The 22,901-nt window shown below is 40.9% G+C and overlaps 1 protein-coding gene and 1 long non-coding RNA gene across 3 annotated transcripts in view; one reads left to right on the top strand and one right to left on the bottom strand.

The window, feature by feature from the left end:
- Positions 1-354: 354 nt before the first annotated feature.
- kiaa0232 (KIAA0232 ortholog) lies at positions 355-22,844 on the top strand. Of its 2 annotated transcripts, none has more exons than XM_036551938.1 (8): positions 355-501; positions 8,001-8,527; positions 9,205-9,345; positions 12,042-12,111; positions 12,406-12,487; positions 12,819-16,128; positions 16,749-16,857; positions 19,865-22,844. In XM_036551938.1, exons 2-8 carry the CDS (start codon positions 8,297-8,299, stop codon positions 19,879-19,881), a joined length of 3,960 nt encoding a protein of 1,319 aa, XP_036407831.1. In that variant the 5' UTR covers positions 355-501; positions 8,001-8,296; the 3' UTR covers positions 19,882-22,844. The 2 variants fall into 2 exon arrangements, with proteins under 2 accessions (XP_036407831.1, XP_036407830.1); XM_036551937.1 differs by having other exon boundaries at positions 12,403-12,487.
- LOC118793687 overlaps positions 16,138-22,901 on the bottom strand; it is a 19,506-nt gene continuing 12,742 nt past the window's right edge. The window contains exon 3 of the long non-coding RNA XR_005005663.1: positions 16,138-16,782. This is a non-coding gene — a long non-coding RNA (uncharacterized LOC118793687). The remainder of the gene's footprint in view (positions 16,783-22,901) is intronic.

Below are 22,901 nucleotides of genomic sequence, written 5' to 3'. Positions count from 1 at the left end.
GTCCGATCCCGAGAGTTCGAAAGCTCTTTCGCTAGGTCTAACTACATAAAATTCAGGTAAAACTGTCAAGCTCCTACCCCTCTGTATTTCGTAACGAGGACTACTTAGCCTTCTGATGCAATCGTAGGCGGATGGATACTACACAATCAGTAATCGAGTGGCGACAATTCGCTGGGTTGCCTGGAGACGACAGGGGAGGGAGGTGCAAATAACAGCTTCGGTAAGAAACTGCGCTCCATTATTTTCATGTTGGCTCAAGCGGAAGCGTAGGACAGATAGGGATACTGCGTCCTCGCCGGAGCCGGAATGTCGTCGGATTCGTGCAATGGTGAATAAACCCCGTAACAGGGAGAGAGGGTGTCGTGCGTAGCCGGTTGGCGTACACTGTACGTGACGCTTACTGCGGCGGATTCCGGAGCTCGAGCTCGGAACGGCAGCGGGAGAGAACTAACCGCTCCTCCTCCTGCTTTTCTCCTGTCTTACTACGTTGAGTAACGGCAGGTAAGAGAAACATTTGTTTTTTATCAGTGTACTTCTGAGATTGTCTTTGGCAGTCGTTGTTGTTCTGTATTTCTTGCTCCCCAATGTTAAACCCTAAAGCGGGAATTCGTTGCGCATGTATTTAAAAAAAACGTCTCAGGTCCCGGCTGGGTCAGCCAGCCGCTCCTCCTCCTATTCTCGGTTCACAACAACTCATTTTTTTCAGAATGGGCCCTCTTGGCAGTGCTTTGCATGATATCACATTGTCTGGTATATCTGTTTATCCATAAGTGTATAGTTTTATAGCGTAGCCGAAAAATTTTTAACTTTGAAGAAAGCGATACGGTGTAGTGTTATAATGGCGTAAAATGGGAACCCTGTTCTGTAATTCCACCATCACGGCAGTCAACGGTCACCTGCCCACACGCTAAACTGCGTCAGGCTGATACCGTGACAATGACATTCAGTGGTAGCCACATAGCTAACTACATTCCAGACGTTGCCCTGACCAAAAATCTGAGTTAACAACAGCTATCTAGCCGACTAGCTATTTTATTTTCAGATTAGCCCAGGATTTCACCGCCATGAAGCTGGCTAACTACACCGTCAGTAGTCAGTGTGTAGACGGGAGGGTTGCGTTAGCTTCCAAAATAGCTATGTAGCTAACGTTGCTAGCTAGGTAGATAATTTAAGGTGAAACTGCCACTGCTTGACGCGGATTGCTAGCTAGTTTGCTAGCTAGGTGTAGCCTAAAGAATGAGAGCTAACGTTAACGTTTTGTCATTAGTTGCTAGCCAACGTTAGCTAAATTGATAAACTACAATCTGCGATGTTCAGAGAGTTGGCTAGGCTACCTTAGCTGGACACGGGTTTTGTTTGGGTTAAGATATCTGAACTACCTAGGCAGAGATACACTGATAGTTCAAGGCTGTTTTACAAACATGTAACGTTAGCTATCTTAGATACTAGTGAGCCGAGTTTGGTAATGTTCGCGTATGTTGTTAGCTAATAGTTAACTAGCTGGCTAACTTTGACTGTTGGATGAAATTGGGAGTGTGGTAACGTAATGTTACGCTGTGTGTCGTGGCCAAGCTAACGCTGGCAATAGAACTGGATAACTGTCAGGTAGATGACTAGCTGGCTGTCTAAGCAGATGTGCTTGTTGGTAAAGGGTGCCTTTCAAAGTTAGAAGATTTTTAAAGAATATACTAAGCGGCAATTAGTTCAATTTTTAGGCTACTCGCAGCTAGCTTGTTCAGATACTTTGTAATAGATATGTTAGTGGCCATTCCTCAGGCAAAAGAGGACAACGCTTTCGATCAACTGACGACCGGGTTTATTCTTACACGCTTCGGAATTCCTGCTTTTAATTTTGCATTTTCCTCATTTTATATTAACAAATTTTCTATATCTGGCACCGTGCACGCAAAGCTCCTTAGCTTGCCCTTTTGATGCCTTTTAAGGATAACCCATGACGTGACTGGGTCGCTGAGTGACAGACACGGCGCCCAATGAGAACGGCGGAGCGACCATTTGCTTTCTGCGTTTTTTCTCTAATCCAGTGTCAGGCGAGAGAGGCGGGTCGGCGCAGGCAGTGTTTTTGTACTACGGCACTGCAGCTCGAAAAAAGATGTTTTTGACAGCGGCCGTGTTTGTGCCTGTCAAATGCACCGCGGCTCGTTAAAACGTAATGCAGGTAAACGTTATGGTGACCCGTGGATTTAGAGTGACTGGTAACGTGACTGTGATGATCAGATGGACGGCTAAATTATTATCTGAATTTCTGGAAGCCAGATCTGCAGTCCAGTGAAGTATTAGCTAGCAACACGCTATTCTTCCAGAATAGTAACTAGGAAGCTTTGTAACTTATCTTAAATTGAAAACTTTGTGTTCATTAAGATGTATATGCAACTATCGACATGCGCTGTGTCGTTAAAACTAATATATTAGGACCCAAATACATTTGGTAATCAAAGAAGGGAACTTTCACCGAGCTGCCTACCTGTCAATTATTATCGTGTAGGCCTCATACACGGTTGCATTTGTGTCGGAGCGAAAGCCGGCGTAATGTACTGCTGCTGTGAGCAAGTATCCAGCACGGCTTAGGTTTGTAAACCCATTTTACTTGTGGATGTGTTCAGGTACACAGGTAGTAAGCAGGACTGAAGATGAGCATGGGTGAACTGAACATGGATGCAATATAATGAACCTAATCGTATGCTCCAATTAAGTATGGCTACATGGACTACCCAGAGTAGAGAGACTTGGTATCAGTATGAGGCTAACATGGTTATCTAAAAGGGCTTTCAAGTGTAATAACGTGTACACATACCAAAGAAATATTGACGTTTTGAACTGAAGCTTTAATCAGGCCGTACTGTCTTGCAATAATAATTCTGAGTATAGCTGTAATGGTTTGTCAGATGCTTCTCTTCTCATTTAATGTGTTATGATGCATTAAATGCATATCACATGAGCATAATAGGTACAGAATGGGCAGAATAACAGTAGTGAATTATCAAGGTCATGAACCTTGTGTCAGTACCAAGCCAATGTATACAAAAAGCAGTAAATATAATGCCTTACAGTTATCCGTAGGAGCAATGTACGTGATTCTTGGGTGAAAGCAAAGCCTTACCTGCCTAGCCAGGTGCATGGATGGCTGCAGCCATGTCGCACCCTTGGTCACTAGGTAGGTAGATAATTAGCTGGTACTGCCCTAAATTTTCAGACTTGCCAGTAAGGAATCATAAGATCAGGAAATTCTTTGGCGTCAGGACAAGGCAGAAGGCCAAGGTGGCGGTGCATGTAAATGTTGTGTGTATATCTAGATTCATTTTTTCTGTCTTTGTAAGTTGGTCTGGATAAAGTTGTCTGCTACATGACATGTGACAGTTAGCCCATTACGATACTTGCATTCATGAAAATGCATGACACTAAACAATGTGTAAATTTAAATAAAGTCCAAAGTGGCAGGGCTAGAATATGAGGCCAATCAGTTAGTAGTTTCTGTTATGTATCAAAGTCAAAGTCAAAGTATAGCTAGGTAGTTGTTTAGCTAGCCAAGGACAGTGCACCATGCTAATAAGAATCACACTGCTAAGATGTACTTGCTGCCTCCTTATATACCCTGTTCAGAGGTAACAGGTAATGGTACATTAGCAGACAGCAGACAGGCCAACTTCTTTCAGGGCCACTGGAATAGGCTTCTTATACTTTCCATTGTAAAGGCATGAGGCAACCCACAAAGTACTACTTGCTTTGCTGGCTGTCTCAGCATTTGTTTACTTTCTTATCGTAGAGCAGTGCACTAAATAATGTTAAGCATGAAAGTACCATCACTGCATGTTCCCATAAATCCCTGATTGTCCTGCTCTTTCATTGCAAGTTATACCTTTCACTATTTGTACCACAAAAAATCAGTGACATTAGTTATCTAGCTTGCTGCCTCTCAAGCAGAAGCAAATGAGCAAATGTAGAAATCACAGTTTGGAGGCCTTTATGTAGTCTTACTTTTTTTTGATTGTTTCAATTTCCAGGTGTCACCCTTCAGACTTCATGCTACCTTACACAGCTGGCATTGACACATAGCTGTCTAGCTAACACAGCTAATTGGCTACTAGACAAACTAATGCAAAGTCAGTTGTATTAGACAAACAAAAGACGTGCAGATCATGACATGTTTCAAATGAATCCAACATGATTCCAATGAGCGTTTCACTTGTTATTGTTGGAATATTTAAACACTGCTAGTATAGCAATGATTCTGTCCCATTGTTTTTATGGCTATATGTTGTTAATTCTTATATCATTAATTCTTGCAAATGGAATGTACTTTGAAAATATAGCAGGGTATCAGAATACGATTCATCATGCTGATGACTTGCTAGCCAGGGAAAGAATCATGCAGTGTTTTTTTTATCTAGCTAGCTCCATTTGTCATTACCCAAAAAAGCCTGCATTTCTGTGATCAGTTGTGAAATTCTTGTCTGCTGTTTTTTGGTTGATTCCATTGATTGTCACAATGGATTCACTGGACGAAACGTTTCACTTTGTAATTGGTGATTGTCTGAGTGCACTGTCTAGTGCAATAAATAAATCCTTCAGTGGTCAATGTAAATGTGTAGAAAATCTAGAAGTTGAAAAGGCGTGTTTTCGAACAGCCTATCGGAAGGAATGTTACGGCTGCATTTGCAGGTTTTTGGTGTTTAGGCTCTGAAGATGACAATGTAGCACATATTGCATGTCCAATTCATGAACTCTACATGAACTGAGACTGGTGTATGTACTCCAGAATCTGTGGTGTGTCCCCAGGCATCTACATAACTCTGATGACCCTCCTCAGTCAGTAATGTAAAGTCAGAGTCAGTAATGCTGTGCTGTCTGATGACAGCAGTGCTCTGTCCATCACTGCAGTCTAACTCTGAGGGGAGAATTGGGTAAGGGGGACATGCAAGCTAGTAGTCAGCAGGAAAGATTTATTTGTTCTCAAGCATAGAATTCTTTCTCTCAATGCAAGTGTGACTATAGATTACAAGACTATCTTGTGCATATGTATAATAATATGTGATATGAAAATACAGTACTTCAGATATTGTGATTATTTATATTTATTCAAAGATTATAAGTATAGCTTGTCAAGGACATCACTATGCTTTGATTTTCACTATGGTATTTCTTTTTTTTAATGATATTTTCATTTTTTTACTTGCTTGTCAGTGGACGTTACACAGTAAGGTTTGGATGAAAAGCCCTTTGGTGTTATTTCATTTCATTAGATGATATGTAGACAATTTTGTACACCGCAAAGACGGTGTGCGTGATGACGTTGGTCTTCTATGTCCTTCACAATATGGCCATGAAACAAGGCATTTGTTTACCACCAGATGAATGGCAGCGAGAGGACCCTATGTCGCAATTGCTCCAGAGAAAAGGACTATGATTCAGGCGCAAAATTCATGAGTGTGTTTGAGTCAAGGTATGAATGTCATGTAGGTGTGCAAAACTCTTTTAAATGCTGCAATATAGAACAAAATTATTTATGGCAATGCAGTTGGATATTGAGTACAATTGTACTACATGAATAGTGGCAGTCAAACCTGAGTAACTGAGTATCTGGTAGACCGGTTAATTTCCAACCCTGGATTTATGTTTGAATATATTTTCAATAAATGAAGCTTAACTTTGAATTAGGGATGCACGATATTGGATTTTTGCCGATATTCAATATGCTGATATTTTCAACTCATTTTGGCCGATTGCTGATGCCGTTACCAATATACTGCAGATATAGGTGTCGCGTATTTTAAAAATGGTCTCATATAACTAGCATCCTCACAGGGTGAGAAACCTAGCTAGGGGTCGGTCGAAACCATTAGGCCCTCAGTTCAAGTCCCAAAGCACGAGCTCGGTGATCGCGGGCTGTCTTATTTCCCATCGCATTCTCTCTTTATGGACCCGCGATATGTATTTCGAAAAGAGCAGATAATAAAGTTACGGAAAACGTTATTCGCTGTCCAGTGTCGTTGTGTAAGTGTACAAACAAAAATTACGCCCTCTGTTCGAGTCCCAAAGTGGGAACTAGGCGATCGCGGGTTGTCTTGTTTTATTTCCCGATACCGTCTCTGCTTCCAGAGCCGTGTTATTTAAAATTTTTCTTACCCCCCCTCCAGAAGCAGAGAAAAGATTAGCAGCACCCAGCTAGCATCCTCCTGGAGTGAGAAACTTATTTTACCCCTCCTCGCATCACTGGTGCTTTACAAGCATTGCAAATGGTAATTTTGTTATACGTTTCAGATACTTTGAAATAGGCTACTTCCATACAGCTGACATGTTGAAGCTTGTTGCTGGTGCTCATAATAAACATTTAACGCCATTGTGTGCGCATAGTCACCTTATCGGCCAGGCACATCGGCAGAAATTTTCATATCTGCCGATAATTAACTTCTTAAATTTTTATCAGTCGATGCCGATGTCATGCTGATATCATCAAGCATCCCTACTTTGCATACTTTGTATACTGTACCTTCCATTATACCTGTAGATTCTCCAGTGAAGTTCTGAAGAAGATATCTTCTTTGTATATTACCCATTCTTTGTTAAATTAAGATTAATATTTTGACATTATAAGAATTGTGACACAGTAAGCTTTACTGCTTTTTTTTCCCCGACTGTAGCAGCAAGCTTATATGGACATAACTGCAAACTTATTGTATTAATGTGAAAAAAATCTGATTGTGAAAATGAGGCATTTTGTGTGAAATGAGATTTACTTGAGCAGGACCCTCTCAGATTTTCTTATTAGTTTGCATATTTGATGGTCATATGGAAATTCAAACAAGGATAGATGGATAGGTGGTTAAATGCAGTAGCAAATGTTTGCCATTTTGTCTCTACAGAGGTCCTTGTTTGAATACCAAATTTCAGGATGTAGGACCCACTGGAGATAAACAAGACTAGTTTCCAATGTTCAATAGTAATATCAAAGTCAAGTCCATGCATTTTTGTTCAGGAACTGAAACTGTTCACATTCTTTGGTTTTAAACAAGTGCTTTGTTTGTTGGTGAACTTCCTTGTCTTGGTGAACACCTTTTTGCCCAGGACTGATGTTGCCAGGATGCTTTAAACAGAAACCTCAGAAAACACACATTACCTTCCCTCCACATAAAAAGGCCCTGTTCCATGCCAAAAGGGGTTTACTGACAGCCCAGTAATTCAAAAGCCCACTCTGATTTTGTATTTTTCCACATGGTCCCAGTGTCCCATTCAGCAGGAGTCACCACATTATGTGCAGAATGCTCACAATGACATTCTTTCACACAGACATGTTAATGTATGGAGTAGCTTACCAAGATTTGTAATACAAATGGAAGAGACCCTTAAGCTGCTGCCGCAATTGCGAAGAAGATAGGGGGGGGAAATGAGGCTGTGTAACCTAACCTTTATAACCTAAAATATTTTTTGATGACCATGTCAAAAAACTTTTTGTCATTGATTACACTTGTCAGTCAGCTCTGTTCCTGCACTATCTGGCTGGAGTGAAGCGAGCGAAGCAATATAACACGTGACTTTTTAACCACTACTTAGCTAGCTACTTACCTAGCTACTGCTATGAGTTGTAAAAGTTACCACCCCTTTAGAATGCTCAAGAACTAAATATAATGTCAGTGTTGAATGTCTCTGAAAGTTATTAGTTGATAATGTTTGTGGGAGTAACTGTGTTTGAAGTTCCTTTCTGGTCTTTTTGACCTACTCACATAACCTTTCAGTTAGGTTTCTAACATCAGTGAACCCTGGTCACATCTTTCTCATAGCCAGTCACATACCTTCCCTCACACCCTTAATAGGCATTTAAGGAATGTGTATGGAGAGATGTGCCCTTTATTTTTATTGGTAAAAATTGCTGTGCAATGTGTCATGACCAGAATATTTTGTGATGATGTGGTACTGTTTCCTTATGTGTATGCACTGAAAGTAACAGGACATGGAGAAGTGATGAGACTTCCTTTCGTCTTTTACAGGTTGTGCCGGTGGAGTGAGTTGTCGTGCAACATGAACCTCCTTGATTGAGACGCAAACACAGTTTAGTGTTTTTGCCACGTAGCCCATAGTTTTCATCAGTAAAGCCATGCCTGAAGAGTGAAGTTCGTCCTTGCTTACAGCAATAAGTTCAAGAAAAACCTACATGATTCTCCATGTAGTCCCCCCTCTGTGCATCCTGCTGGAGTGAAATCACGTCCAGATAGGCTTGCCCTGTCCTGTCAACTTATCCAGAAAAATGTCGATCCACTTTAGCATGCCCAACACCTAGAATCCCATGCGTCCAGTCAGCGCGGAGTTGGACGGTCCTGCTCCTGAAAGCTACTCAAACCCCCTCCTTCCAGTCCCCCTTCCTGCCTCTGAGATGTCTCTCCTCCACTCGCTGGGCCCAGTGCAGAGCTGGCTTGGGCAGGAGCTGGAGAAGTGTGGGATCGATGCCATGATCTACACCCGCTATGTCCTCAGTCTGCTCCTGCATGACAGCTATGACTACGACCTGCAGGATCAGGTACACCACCAGTATTCTGAACTGTGCTGTTGTGCATAAGACTTGGTGTTCTTTGCATGGAAAGAGTGTTAAAAGTGTGTGAGTGCAGACCTTAAACGTAAAAACTTAGCTGCACTAACAGGTCTGTACTGCTTGTTGAATTTCATTGAAAAAAGATCCATAAACATGAAGGTACCGCAGCACCAGTGAATACTGTCTGTCCTTGTCATGCTTGTACAAAAAAATGGGTAGTGTTTAAGTTGTGACTGAGCTGAACTTACTCTTCTGCAGCTATCTGCAATGGAAGGAGAAACCCTCATCTTTTGCCATTTAAGGAAGTGCAGTGTAGAGTTCCTCTTGTTTTCGATGGCTGTGTCAATGCTTTGTTAATCTCAGTCAGAACTCAGAAAATGTTGGATATGTTATTCACTAGTGTACTTCACAGCCTCAGTGTATATCACAGGTGCACAAGTAAAGACAGGACTATTTTAACAAATGTACAGATTAATGACCTTTATATTGTTTTGCTGATTCAAAGTAGTGAACAGTATGCTTTCGCAATAGCATTTTAAGTGACTTGGTCAGACTGCATGTTATTTCCATCCAGTTGTCCCAGTGCTAGTCTTCGAGGGAGCTGTGGCAACCTCTGCATGCTTAATTTAATCGAGATTCCTGATGTGTTTTCTTACTGTGTCTAGGAAAATGACATCTTCTTGGGTTGGGAGAAGGGCACTGGTAAGAAATGGGGAAAGAGCAAGAAGAAAGGGGGCACGGATCTGAGTGTGGAGGAAATGAAGAAACAAGCCGCCGTGCAATGCCTGCGTTCAGCATCTGATGAAGTAAGTGCTGTTCCTCTGAAGTGTGCCAACACATCCCTTATCTCTGTTTCTGTTCAGCATGTGCAGTTTTGCACTTGAACGATTAGGTTTTCTTTTTTCAGTTTTTTTTTTTTTCCTTTCTGAAAGAGTCAAAGTGCAGCCGGCTGATGTGAAATGGTAGAGAAGGTGGATCTTCAGATTTGAGGCCTATATGACATAAGTATTATCTAATTTTGTTCTGCAATCTGAATTGCAATTATTGCACTACAATTCTCCCAGTTTGGAATGCCCAATTCTATCACTGAGATGCTTCTCATCACCACAGCCACCGTTAATAGTCCAGAAGCAGGCAGTCAAGCAGGTGTTCTCTGAAACATGTGGTACTAAGTGCCACTTCTTTTCGTAACCCATGCAAGTTCTATACAGGCAGCCTGTGGGCTCCTGACTAACTAGCACAGGGCACTACTGTGTGACGAGATGGATGAATCCATGCCAACATACCCACCTCAATCCCTGAATGAAGGGGATTGGAGTGCCATATCCAAATGAAGCCAGTTTGTTCTACTGTTGTGGGCTCCCAGTCATTGTCGGCTGATGGCAGGCTGGGGTCGAACTTTGGCTTTAGAGCTTAGCTTGCCTTTAAAGTGAACTCCTTGACTGTTGAATATGCTCACTAGCAAACAATGTTTCTTTTTATCCAAACAACATTATAAATGTTTTTTGGCAGAAACAGTTACATGGTCATAATTGACTTTTCACTTAGGTGTGGAAGTACGTGGTTCTTGTAATATGTGTTAAATGTATTAGAGTAATATTTTTCAATAAGAGTCTGATGCACTATGCTATCATTACCATTGGACAAGATTGGGGAAGGTATACTTAGCTTGCTGTACATTGACAAGAGCCAACCATGAATACTTACATGCTGTCTTAATTCTTTAATAAAAATGAAATTATTAGTACAACAAATTATATGAAAATTATAAATGACACAAAAGTTTAAACTGGACCAAGGCAGTGTTGTTCATGCTGTGGATATCAGTCCATTTGTGGATCTCCAGTCTATATTTGTTGAGTTTTTTGGCATATATGCTTGTTTCATATATACATATATAAATGCTAGAGTTTAAGTGACTGTTAGTACAACATTTGCAACAGCATTTCTTTCTTAATTTCTCCTTACTCCATACTTGTAATAATGTCGACTTAACGGGTTTGCAGAATTTTTAATTTCAGCAGTAATGAGCTGTAAAATGTGAGGGCAGAGCTTGGTGGTGTAGGCAAGGGGCTGTGAGAAATGGAAGCAGTCATCCCCAGGAACTTGGCATTCTGCTTTGTGGTCTATTTATTACTAGTACACGCTGCACAGCATTGCAGTGTTGAGCGGTGTGCTGCTTGTCAGCTGACTAGTATTAGCACAATGATGCAACAGGAAACACAGAGACCGGGGAAAAAGTTTTCATTTGAATGCGTAGGATGGTAAGAAATTAAATTTGTGGGGAGAGATATACATGTTTGTGAGTGTTCAGCACTTGGCCACCTGAATATGGTTGATCATTTCTACTGGCATGCTGGAAGTGTTTGCATTTTTTATGGCGTGGACTGGTTTGAGGACGGGCTGATACAGTTGTGTCTAACTAGGCCAAGTCATAACAACCCTTGTTCATAAAGGGCTGGTTTTGTTTGTCAGAGTATGGAGTACATTCCTAATATTTGAACTTAATTAAACATAAGCAGTAAACATGTTTATGTTTTTATAGTGAATGTTTAGAGGCAGTGGGGTAGTGCTTAGTCATTTTCTTGTACGGCACTTCTCTCGGATCTAAAATTAACACAGTGGCGGTAGGGCATTCTCTACCTCTGGAAGTAGGCACACTAGGTTTAGGTGTACTCTGTGTACTCTGCCACATGGTCCATTGGTGTTATAGATTTTTGTGGTCCAAGTGATTTGTGTTTATTTGGTTTAATGTGCAACCTGATTTGACTATTTGCTATTTGATCCTAACCAGGCCTGTATGTAGTTTATAACTAGACTTATATTGCCCATTGCTCCTTCCATACACTTACATGGCAATTTATATTGCTTTATGCTTATAGATTTTCACATTATTAAATTTAGTTCATTTAAAATGCCTTTGGACAGCCTATTACACTAACCCATAATTTAATATATTCTACTCTAATACATTCATACACATTTATATTATGAGGCTTCAATCCCTAAAATCCATCTGAATTATGGTATCAATTGGAATGACGCTATTAACATTAACTGAGTACTGCAGATTTACTCTGTGAAGGAGCAGAAACATTTTTTCAACCAAAAACAGTACTACAGTAACAAAGAGATCAGTGTGTAGATGACTGTGTGAAAACAATGGCTCAGTTCAGTAGAAGCTAGCTGGATGTACAAAAAGTAGTTATTCATGTATGTTGTGTTGGAAACATTTTATCTAAAACATGAATATTTCTTTGGTGATTGTTGGACATTTATGATTATTAATGATTTTTCAAAATCATTCACTTTGCATTCCTTTGATAGCTAACTGAAATTGTGGTATTATGCAATATACAGTATTAGTGTTAATAATAAATGTTTTGCCGTCTTTCATAAATGAAATTAGTCTTCATGAATTTGATATTGAACTAGTTTTTCAAACTTCTTTGTAGTTTTACAATAATAATAACACATTTCTTGATCTTTTGTTTTAACTCAGAACTCTGGAATTGAAAGCTTGGTTGAGGAGCTTTGCTCTAAACTCAAAGATATCCAGAACAAGCAGAAAGGTTAGTATTTTATCCTTCTGTTTTGTGTTTTTTTGAATTTAGAATTCTTGCTTTGAGTTTTAAATGCATCTTGTACAAATGAAGTGATGATGTACTTTCATAATGCTTTAACTGCTGGTGACAAAAGTCCTGTTTCTGCTGACGTCACTTTCTGGCACCTTTGATGACTTATCCCAAGCAAAACAAACCCTGTTATATTTAAAGTGGCTATATGCAGTGATAGTGTACCAGGTGAAAGTGGAATATGTGTATGTATTTGTATCATAATTTTATGCTTTCTCTCTTGCTCAGAAGAAAAACAAACTAATAAGAAATCTGATGGATCTCAATCTCCTGAACTTGCTGAATCCCCATCTTCGAAAGACCAGGTGGAAATGTACGTAATTTTACAGAATGATTTCTGGAGTGTTGTGATCATTAATTGATCAGATATGAGACATTACACTACTATTGAAAGGGGTCTTGAAGTTGATTAATTCTGAATTTGAAGATTATTTTAACTATAACTATAGTTAAAAACTATAGTTTTTAACAATAGTTTTTATTGTAATGGAGATGTCATTGATGCTACCATTGCTTGTAGTGAACAGCATCCACTTGTAATGCTCAAATAAATCAACACAGAATGAACAGTTGGCATGAATAGCCATGCATTCAGCATTTAAGTCTTAAAAAAACTAATGCATAACCTTTTCTTTGGGACACAGGTACTATGAAGCCTTTCCACCTTTGTCAGAGAAACCCGTTTGTCTTCAAGAGATCATGACGGTGTGGAACAAGGCCAAAGCATGTGCATACTCTAGCTCGTCCTCCGCAGCCCCTCAGACAAGCACGGACACCTCTTCCCCGAAAGACTGCAACAGCGAGGGCGAAGCCGTCAAGGACAAGACGGCTGAGGCCTGCAGTGCCGTCACCGAAAAGACCCAGCAGCGACGCAGCAAGAAGGAAAAAGAGAACCGATTCTACAACAGCGTGGCAGAGGAAAGAGCCGTCCACAACAAGAGGCAGACAAGGCACCGGTCTGAAGGGAAGTTCCGCCCTCGCTCCTGGTCCTCTGGCTCCAGCGAAGCAGGCTCCAGCTCCAGCGGGAACCAGGGCGAATCAAAAACATCTTTCAAATCGGTCAGGATCAGGCACAAGTCCAGGGAGGCCAGCAGAAGCAAAAGGGGGCGCAATGGGCAGGTGAAGCTGGCACTTAAGGCCATCGACAAAGAGGAACGAAGAAATGCAGGTGGAAGCAGCAGCAGCACCAGTGGCCCCACAAAACAGCCGCAGCTCTACAAAAAGGGGAAGAGGCCATTGAAAGAGATCAAAAAAGATCCCAGCTGTGGAGAAACGAAAGAACCTGGCTGCGAGGCGAGAAACAAAAAGGAATACATGGAAGAGCCCCTGTGGTACACTGAACCGATCACAGAATATTTTGTACCTTTAAGCAGAAGGAGCAAGCTGGAGACAAAGTACCGCAACAGGCTGGATTCTCCAGATGGCTCGTCCGTGTTAGCTGACGTGGAAAAGCTGACCGAGAGAATGCAAGGAATTTGCATTGCCAACACAGATTTCCAGAGAGCGTACCTCGCGGCCGGTACTTTCGTTGATGGGCACTTTGTGGAAATGCCTGGAGAAGTCGACGAGGCTGCTGAACTAAATGGGACCTCAAGCTGCCCTCCACCAGAGGATAGTAGAGATTTAGATGATGAGCATCTGTCTGAATTCACTCACTTCTATGAAGTTGACATTTATCAATCCATATTGGATCCTAGTGCCTCAGACTCTGTACAAGAGAGTCGGATCTTAAGCATGATTCGACAAAAGAGCAAAGAGCAAAGAGACTTTGAGGCAGAATGTTGTTTAGTGTTAGATGGCCTTGAGCTGCAAGGGGAAAGTGCAATAAGGGCGGATTCACAAAGATCTTTCGGAGCTGATGGATTCTTCATGCAAGATCTGGAAAACATAGCTCAAGTTTGGGAATGTTATTCGTCTTCTAGTTCTGAAGATATTGATGGAGAAAGCTTCGCTGGGGACTCCCCCGTCCGGCTGTCCCCCACATTGGACAACACAGTATTCAATGCAAGCAGTTTGCCTGTAAATCTGGAGGAGTGTCTCTCTGAAGCCAATGAAGCAGCGGGTTTGAACTCTTCTTGCTTCTCACTTTTTGAGGTGCAGTATGATAGCCCCACTCTTCCCTTTCCCTGCGACTCACTCACCGTTGGTCATGACAACACGGATTCAAGTAGCTGTGTAGATCCTCTCGGAAACAAACAGTCTCGTTTGCTAATATGGACCAAAAATAGTGCCTTTGATGAAACTGAACACTGTTCTAACCTTTCAACACGAACCTGTAGTCCATGGTCACATTCGGAAGAAACACGTTCAGATAATGAGCAAGTTAATACACAGCCAGAGGAGTCGGCTCAGTTCTGCAAAGAAGAGATTAATTGTATAATGCCACCCATCTCCACTAGATGTCTAGAGGATGAACTCCTAGACTTTTTACAAGAGGACAGCAGTCAGCAATGTGACGACAGGAGTATAGGCATAGCATCCAGTCAGACCTTCAAAAAGAAATCAAAATTGGAGTCAGTTTGTGGAATACCGTTAGAACAGCATGATACGAGCAAACCATACAACACTGGCATATTCACAGACGACACAAGCCAACAGAGTGACAACTACAGCTCAGGGATAATTAAAGACATTTGGACAGCTATTGGCGACAGAGATTCCGTTTTAACACTAGGAGGAGAAAGGCCGGATGAGGGGTTGTTCCCAGAAGAGATGAGTAACTACCACTGCTGTTGCTTAGATGTGGAGGCGAAAGCAGGACCTGTTCAGGGGCCTCCAAAAAAGGCAGTGCAGCGCTCCGAGTATCACCTGTGGGAAGGCCAGAAGGAGGAGCAAGCCTTGGCCAAAAACGAGCTCTCCAAGGTGGATGGTGGAGATTACATGACACCATCCAAGCCTTGGGACATGAACCCAGAGAAGGACAATACGTTCATACTGGGTGGGGTGTACGGAGAGCTTAAGACGTTCAGCAGTGACGGGGACGGGGACTGGGCGGTGGTGCCTCCCAGTGACGGGCGAGGCAGTCTGCTACAGTGTGCTACGGCCTCCGATGTAGTTACCATCGCCGGTACAGACGTGTTCATGAACACAGGCAGCTGCTTCGCTCCTGGTCACAAGCCCCTGTGGAGGCCTCTGGTCTCCTTTGGGCAATGCGATCAGGCCGTGAAAGGAGGTGGAGAGGGATTGAATAAGGGATTTTCTTTCATCTTCCATGAAGATTTACTAGGAACCTGCAGCGGCTTCCACAGTGAGGAACCGGGGCTTGATTACCCATTCTCGTCCTTTGACTTGAACAATCCGTTCTCTCAAGTCCTTCACGTGGAGTGCTCCTTTGAGCCTGAAGACATAGCCTCATTCAGCCCAGGGTTCAAGCCTAAGTCGATTTTGTGTTCAGATTCAGAGAGTGAAACTTTCCACCCGCGGATATACGGCATCAACAGGACCCAGTACAGGGCAATCCGTATTTCACCAAGGACTCACTTTCGACCGATCTCCGCCTCGGAGCTGTCTCCCGGTGGAGGGAGCGAGTCGGACGTGGAGTCGGAGAAAGAGGAGATGAGTCTTCCTGTCCTTGCTCAGCCAGACGTGTTTGATGACCCTCAGGCTGATCTCAAACCGCTGGAGGAAGACGCTGAGTGTGAGGGCCCCTATTACGGGAAGTCCGAACTGGAATCTGGTAAATTTTTACCAAGATTAAAAAAGTCTGGCATGGAAAAAAGTGCCCAGACTTCATTAGATTCACAAGAGGGCTCTAGTGCCCTCTTGCCAATAGCTGAGCAAGAGGTTTGCTTAGACTGCGAGATGGCTTCAATGGTGAGCGGAGGAATGGAAGACTCCGCTAAAAAGATTCTAAAGGATGAAAGTTGTATGGAAAAGGAGGCACGCAGATATTCGGTGGATGGTCATAACCCCAAATATGGGAAAACCTGTGACTTCGCTGAAGATTTGCAGGAGGTAAGAAATCAATTTGGACTCAATGCTCGCATTGTACTGTGAAAGGCACTAAAGAAAGGCCTACAGCTTTTTTTGTTACAAACATGTATTACTACAGTTGTATTATAAAGGCTTCAAGTTGGATACACAGTGCAAAGCACAAGATGGTAACTATTGAACAGTATTGAAAGTCAATGTAGTAAACTGCTATGGGTTTGTATTTATGGGCTTTGTTGACAGATTTCATGTTTCAGTGCTCTTGACATGGTGGGGATTTTTCTTCAAGGGATCTTCTTGATGTGATTGTATTCTGTGCTGTAGAAATATCTTTATTGATTCATTTAAATATTGTAACAGTATTTGGCTACAACAAGCTATACTGTAGGTTTCTGTTCCATTCTGATGACTACTCCATTTGGTCTTTACCACAGCAGGTCGGTAGAACTGTACATTCTTTTCTGAGCTGAATACAGATGGCATTACGTTTATAGTGCCTTATTTATTTATTTTTTTATAAACTACAAGTTGTAGTTTATTAGAATAATGTATGTCTTCTCTTTATTATTGCAAGCATCATTAATTTCACTGTGCTTGTAGTTTCTTTCTGTTGAAATTTGAAATTTTCTCTTCTCCATTCCCAGTTTCCTGTGCTTGGTGTAAGTGCACAGGGAAGTACTTTCAGCCAGCAGGAAGAATGCTGGTGGCAGAATACTCTCTGCTCACCCTTATTCCCAGGATCTCAGTGTACAGGTAAGGAGATGAATCCGAGCTATTGCTTTAAAAAGCCCAAAGCTGAGCGAAGTTAATGCTGTAGGCCTGACTGGTTTGAATTTTGCTTTGAGTTACACAGTAGCCCAGCTGACCAAAGGTGGGTTATCTACAGGATCAAAATGAGGCGGGGTGGGACATTGATATAAGACTATAGTCATTGCTCATTCATCCCAGCGACCATTGGCATTCACCGCCGTGGGGGTCACTGCAGAAACTATGTGCAGCACGGCACTGTTTGGGAATCCAGAAATATCTGGCAGCCATGCTGTCATCAAAGTGCACAGCCTGCAAGCGACTCCCCTGGGGACAGAAGTGTGGTGAGCATAGTGCACGGCTCTGTAGTAATGTGGTGGCGACTGGCGTAAGTCTGGACCGTGGTGTCACCGCTCCTCCAACAGCCAACAACTGTTGAAGTCCAGTAACAGGAATCTCTCTTTAATCAAATCTCAGATATCCCATGTTTGCCTGGGAGATGTGTTTTAGAGAGAGCGTGGCCAGTTTGTAGCTGCTGTAATAGTTAGTTTTAAAAAAATGTTAGTGTGACATCACTGTTGTATCTCTGCTTTCCAAGCATCAGGGAAAGCAAACAGGCTAACGACAACCCCCACACAGCTTCAAAAAAAAAAATCACAAATACTAGAAAGGTGGAAAATCAGTAAGCACTCGGGAGTTTCCTGAGACGACACTGATTTCAGATATTTACACTACCATGTCTGCTTAGTTGGATACCAGTGTTTCAAGCACAAGCATGTACAGTGAAATTTTTCGTTTCCTGGTAGTTCCCGATGTTCTCCTGAGTGATAGCCGTTAGTCATCTCCTGATGCTTAATGTGGTTGAGAGGCCAAATTTCTTAAATGTAACTTCAGAACTGCATAATTTTGTATCAGAATTGTGTGTCAAACAAATGCAGCCAATTCAACCAGTGTAATACCTGGAGCCCAAGCCGCCTCTGGAGGCAGTGTAGGGCACATGGAGGTCTGGGGTGGAGGTGGTTTCGTTTCCCGTGCATTGCACTGTGCTACACAGGTTATTGGATAAGAGGTGTATTTTCTGTTGCCTGGCACTTTACCTGCAGTTGAAAATGCAATGCAAACATATTGCCAGACTATTTATAGCCATACCCGATAACTTTGTTCATATCAGAATTACTGATTGAGAACAGCTGTATATGATTACATATTGCAAGCTGTGTGGAAAGGGTATTTTTTTATTTTTAAAAAAATTCCAGTTAGAACTAGGAATTGTGAAGAGCTAACTTTTCAGCGGCAGGTTTGGTATGCGAAGTGCCCCAGTCTTCTGCTGGACAAGACACATTTACTTATTCCTTAGTTTCCTTCTTTCAGATGGAGGTTGTAACAGCAGTTGTGTCTGACTGTGAAAAAGAGCAAGACATCATTCTTTGATGTCAGTAGCTCTGATTCTTTGTGTAGTGTGTCTGCCCCAATAGACTTCAGTCAAAAAATGTCACATTGTCAGATAAAGTTATATTCATAGCAAGCATTCAGAATATCAGTGAAATGTGTAGTTATGGCTTTATGACAGCACAGCAGAATTAACCTATGTCCAGATTCTCTGAAGCCAAATTTATTAATGCATGATTGGATAGGCCAACTGCAGTATGTTGCGGAATAAGACCTAGTTACTCTACCCTTTCCACTAATGCCACAGATATGTAGTAGATGTGGGGTGTGCACAGATATCAGGAAAGGTCGTATGTGTCCCGGACACCCTTGCTGATATCACCCTGCCACTCTAAAATTGTGCAGCTTGCACACTTTTTGGGAAGTTGGTGTTGGTTGGGTTTCATCAGGCTGCTGAGTAGATTGCTACTGTGGTGGCGTAGCAATTGCGACATGAAAAGTTAAATTGCGTGAAGTTGGCTGATTGCACATGTCAGTGACCACAGCAGTGTAGTCCAGTGCTTTTGTAAACCCTGAGAAAATTATGTGCCATGTACATGACTAGTTAACAGAATCAGTGAAAGATATTCTGGATTATGGAGTATGATTTGTATTACAATTTTCAGTACAGAGTACAATATGAAGTACAGTTATATGTATAATTATGTGTGATGTTGTCTTGACAAGATTTAGTATTAAACAAGCTTACATGTGTTAAACTGGTTCTTATGCTTTGATTTCCCACACTTCAAACATGTCAGATTTGATTGAAATAACTATGGCTTTGTGTGAGCTGTTGAACTCTTGACAACATATTATTGCTTTTCACTCATTGTCAGTACACTCTTTCCTTAACATGGATGTACAAGACATGTTGAAATCCCAAAATTGCTTCTTTTGAAAGATCACGGTCAAAACATGAAGTGAGTGGATGTACATGGAGATCATTTACTTTGGAAAGAGCACCTTCTCTGAGAAACTGCATACCATTGAGGGCAGTAGGGTTTAATGTATAGGATTAAACTGCATGAACAAAATTTATCCACATGAGGATAAATTTTCATTGCACTGGATCACCCAGTGCAATGAAATTACTGTTTTGTATTCATTATTTTATGCTTGGATTGTCACAGCAAGTGGCACTGCAGTGATTACTGCATGAACTGCATAGTCATTGCTTTCTGTCACTGAAATATTTCCACTTTTCTGGCGTTTGCTAGATTAATATAAGCTGTTCCAAAGACATTCTAAAGCAGCTAAGTTTGCATCACAGTTTCATCACACTGTGTTCACACATGTGTGTTGTAGTGACTTTCACCCTTTATATGTTGCAGCATGTATCTGTAACTTTAGAAATGATCTCAGCCAATAGTCCATGCTGTGTTTCAGCCCTGTGCAAGACTGATGAGTAACCCATACAGTGATGCACCCAGTAATAAGCTGAATAATGATTTAGGCTATATTCAGTTTGGTTGTTGATTTGGTTTTAGATTGTTGAGCTGTACATTTTTTCTGGGACTTCAGCAGTTTCCCTTCAACGTTCATCCAAGATTGTAAATTTGCACCTCAAACTGTGTTTCTGTAGGGAGCAGCAACATGTGAGTCCCCCTGGTCCAGTGAGGGGGAGCCTGGGGCCACGGCGACAGCCCTCTGGAGTTGGCTCTCCTCTCAGGACGGCTTCTGTTCCGACCAGAGAGCCTCAGAACCAGGAGACCTGCGGGTGGACTGCACCTCTTGTCCAAAAACCCATCTCTAACCCTGCTGATTTTCACTCACTAACTTGAAACTAGTGTTATCAAAAAGAAAAAGAAAAATTTGGAAAAAAAAAAACAAAAACACAAAAAAAGTAAATGCCTTCAGGTGATGCTATATTTGAAGGCAGAAAATTTTAGTTTTGTTTTAGTTAATTTCTTCAGAAATTAATCTTAATACAAAAAAGTCACAGTTAGGCGGTAGGGACAATCTTCTTTTTTCCTCATCATTTTTCCCAGTCTTTTTGCTTTTGAACTTAGGATACTGTTAGTTGTGGTGTCCGAATGGTTGTGCATGTGCCTGTCTTACTAGTCTCACTGCTTCTTTTACAGTGTAACTGCTACCATTTCCAAGACCTAACTGTGATATCATTTAAAAACACCATTACAAAACTGCTTATGTCTCTCTCCACACCTGCCATTCAGAATACCCTTAGTGTGGCACAGTTTGAGGTTTGATGTGTAAGAACTTGAAGTCCATACCTTCAGTAGAACAGTAGTTACCCATTCTGAATGCAGGAAAAAGAAAGCGCATTTGCAGGGTTTTTCTGTGAAAAAATTGGCTCTATCATGAAACCACAGGAATGTAAGGGTTATTCGTAACATAAAAATAAGATTTTTACTGATGATAGATTCCTCTTTTCCTTAAGTAATAGGCATAGTAGTTGAATGGTTTGTAAAGCAAAAACCTTCCAAAAAAAAAAAAAAATCTTAGCGCAAGTTCATATTTTTTGGTTTTCTTTCAGGGGAAATTTACGGTTTTGAACACATGAAAGTACCAACTTAGCAAGTGAATACAAAAAAGCAAAAAAACAAATTTGAGTAATGGATTGAGTTATATGGGGAATAATGACCCTTTCCAGTACAACCTCATTAAAAAAAAAAAAAGAAAAAAAAAAACATTTCTATGGAGACACTTGGGTTGTATTTCGACATGTTTTTTAAACTCCACAGTACAGAAAGATTGGTGCTATAAATACTTAAAATTCAGTAGCAGTTACAGTTTGATATCGTGGATGTGATTTTTGTAGGTCCTGTAGTTCTGTTTGTCTCCATGGCAGAGTGTAAGGATCAGTTTATTATATATAAATATATAAATATATATAAAAAGAGAAAAATATCATTGTGTGACTGCTGTAATGGTTCTCGCTTTATGTGGCTTGGTTTTCATTTAAGATATTTGTACAGTAGCAAGTCAACACTTAAAATAACAAAAAAAGAGAAAAAACAAAAGAAACAAGTGTTTGATTTTTCAAATTTCAACAATTGAAAAAGTCTATAGCAAGAGAATGGCATATTTATGCAAAGAAAATCACCTAGAGTCTATTTCACTTTAATGACTTCACACACTGTAAATGTGGGTCCGCGAGTAAGCTGAAAAATCAAAAGGCAATAACCATTAAAAAGTACAATTCAGACACTACCAAACTGAGAGGGATTACAAAATAGGCTATATTCTGAAATAAGTGTTGTAGTTTAAATATAACAAAGGGTTATTTCACCAAGGTACAGACGAATATTTATTTTGGTTTCTTTTTGAGGTGTGTTTTTGGGATAATTTCTTTATTTACAGTATACAGAATCTTTGATGTTAATGTGTGTACTTATGTGTGTGTCTGCATTTGGACAGCAATTTCAGCCGTGTGTCTAACACTGACCATGAGCCCTTGATCAATCTCAATGTTTCATGCAAACACACATAAATTCATACATAGCCCTAACTCTGGTGCCCGCCCACACACACTACTATACCAGAAGGTTAGGTTGTGGTGGGAATGATACCTTTATGGCCCGTGCATTGACACTAGCATCTTTTATTTCCTCAAAATACAGCAGATGCTGTGTGCATAATCTTAAAATCTTGTGATTTCTGTTTTACACTTTTTACTCTCCCTTTGGAGAACATCTCAGCCACCATGAGTTTCCCTGATTGACAAAACATTTTTCATTGGCTATATGAGGGTGTTTTTTTTTCCCTCAGTGGATAGTGTATCATTTTTTAAATATTTTTTACTTATTTGCTTGGCCTGTGCCCTCATGCAGGCTGACTTACACCAGCTTACATCTTGAAATAAAGCACAGGCGATAAAGTTGTCACCCACCTTCCAGTCATTCTGTTAAGCATCTAATGTACAGTCCCAACATGTTTTTGTCAGTAATGTGTGTACACACATTCTAATGCACTGTCACAGGCTAAAGGGTGTACCCTTCATCTGGAACACATTATTAAACTGTACCTATTTATTTATATCTTATTAAACTCATTTTGGCTCAAGTACTAAAGGAGATTGTACATAAGTAAAGTTAAGAGGTCGATGGTACTTTTGTCTTCCACTCCTTTGGTAATTGTTCAGTGGTGGGCATTAGTGTGAGTGCCACCAGTGGCAAATGGTTTCAGTCAACTGTGAAGTAATAGGGAAGAATCTGAAATTATTAGCATAATTTACCAGGTTTTGTTTTATATGAAGGGGAGGAAATGCTTCAGTCTGTGACTGTACATTATTTATTGCAAGCATTTTCATAACACTTAAATGAATACTTTGCATTTTAGTTTTATTTATTGACAGATTTCCTTTAGAAGTAGCACGTGTTTATCTCTAAGCTTCCTGAACTTAATGTACAGCACTTAAATTTAGAGTTACCATTGGAACAGACCGAGCCATGAGATTTTTTTTGAGAGGCGTTTTGAGAGACCTTTCAATCGGCTCTGGGTTATATGCAATATTGCAGCGCATGCAACAGCAAAAACATTCAGAAGGATCTATTGCAAATAGTGTTCCACTCAGTTTACTTTTGCATGAAGCTTATTTTTGAGTGAGGAAAAAGGAAAAAACAGCTTTGGAGTGTTTTTTTTTTTATTCAAATAGAAGC

The sequence above is a fragment of the Megalops cyprinoides genome, chromosome 18 (assembly GCF_013368585.1).
Source record: "Megalops cyprinoides isolate fMegCyp1 chromosome 18, fMegCyp1.pri, whole genome shotgun sequence".
NCBI classification, from domain to species: Eukaryota; Metazoa; Chordata; class Actinopteri; order Elopiformes; family Megalopidae; genus Megalops; species Megalops cyprinoides.
Note: the sequence above shows the minus strand (reverse complement) of the source record. Positions and strands in the feature narration are given on the sequence as shown.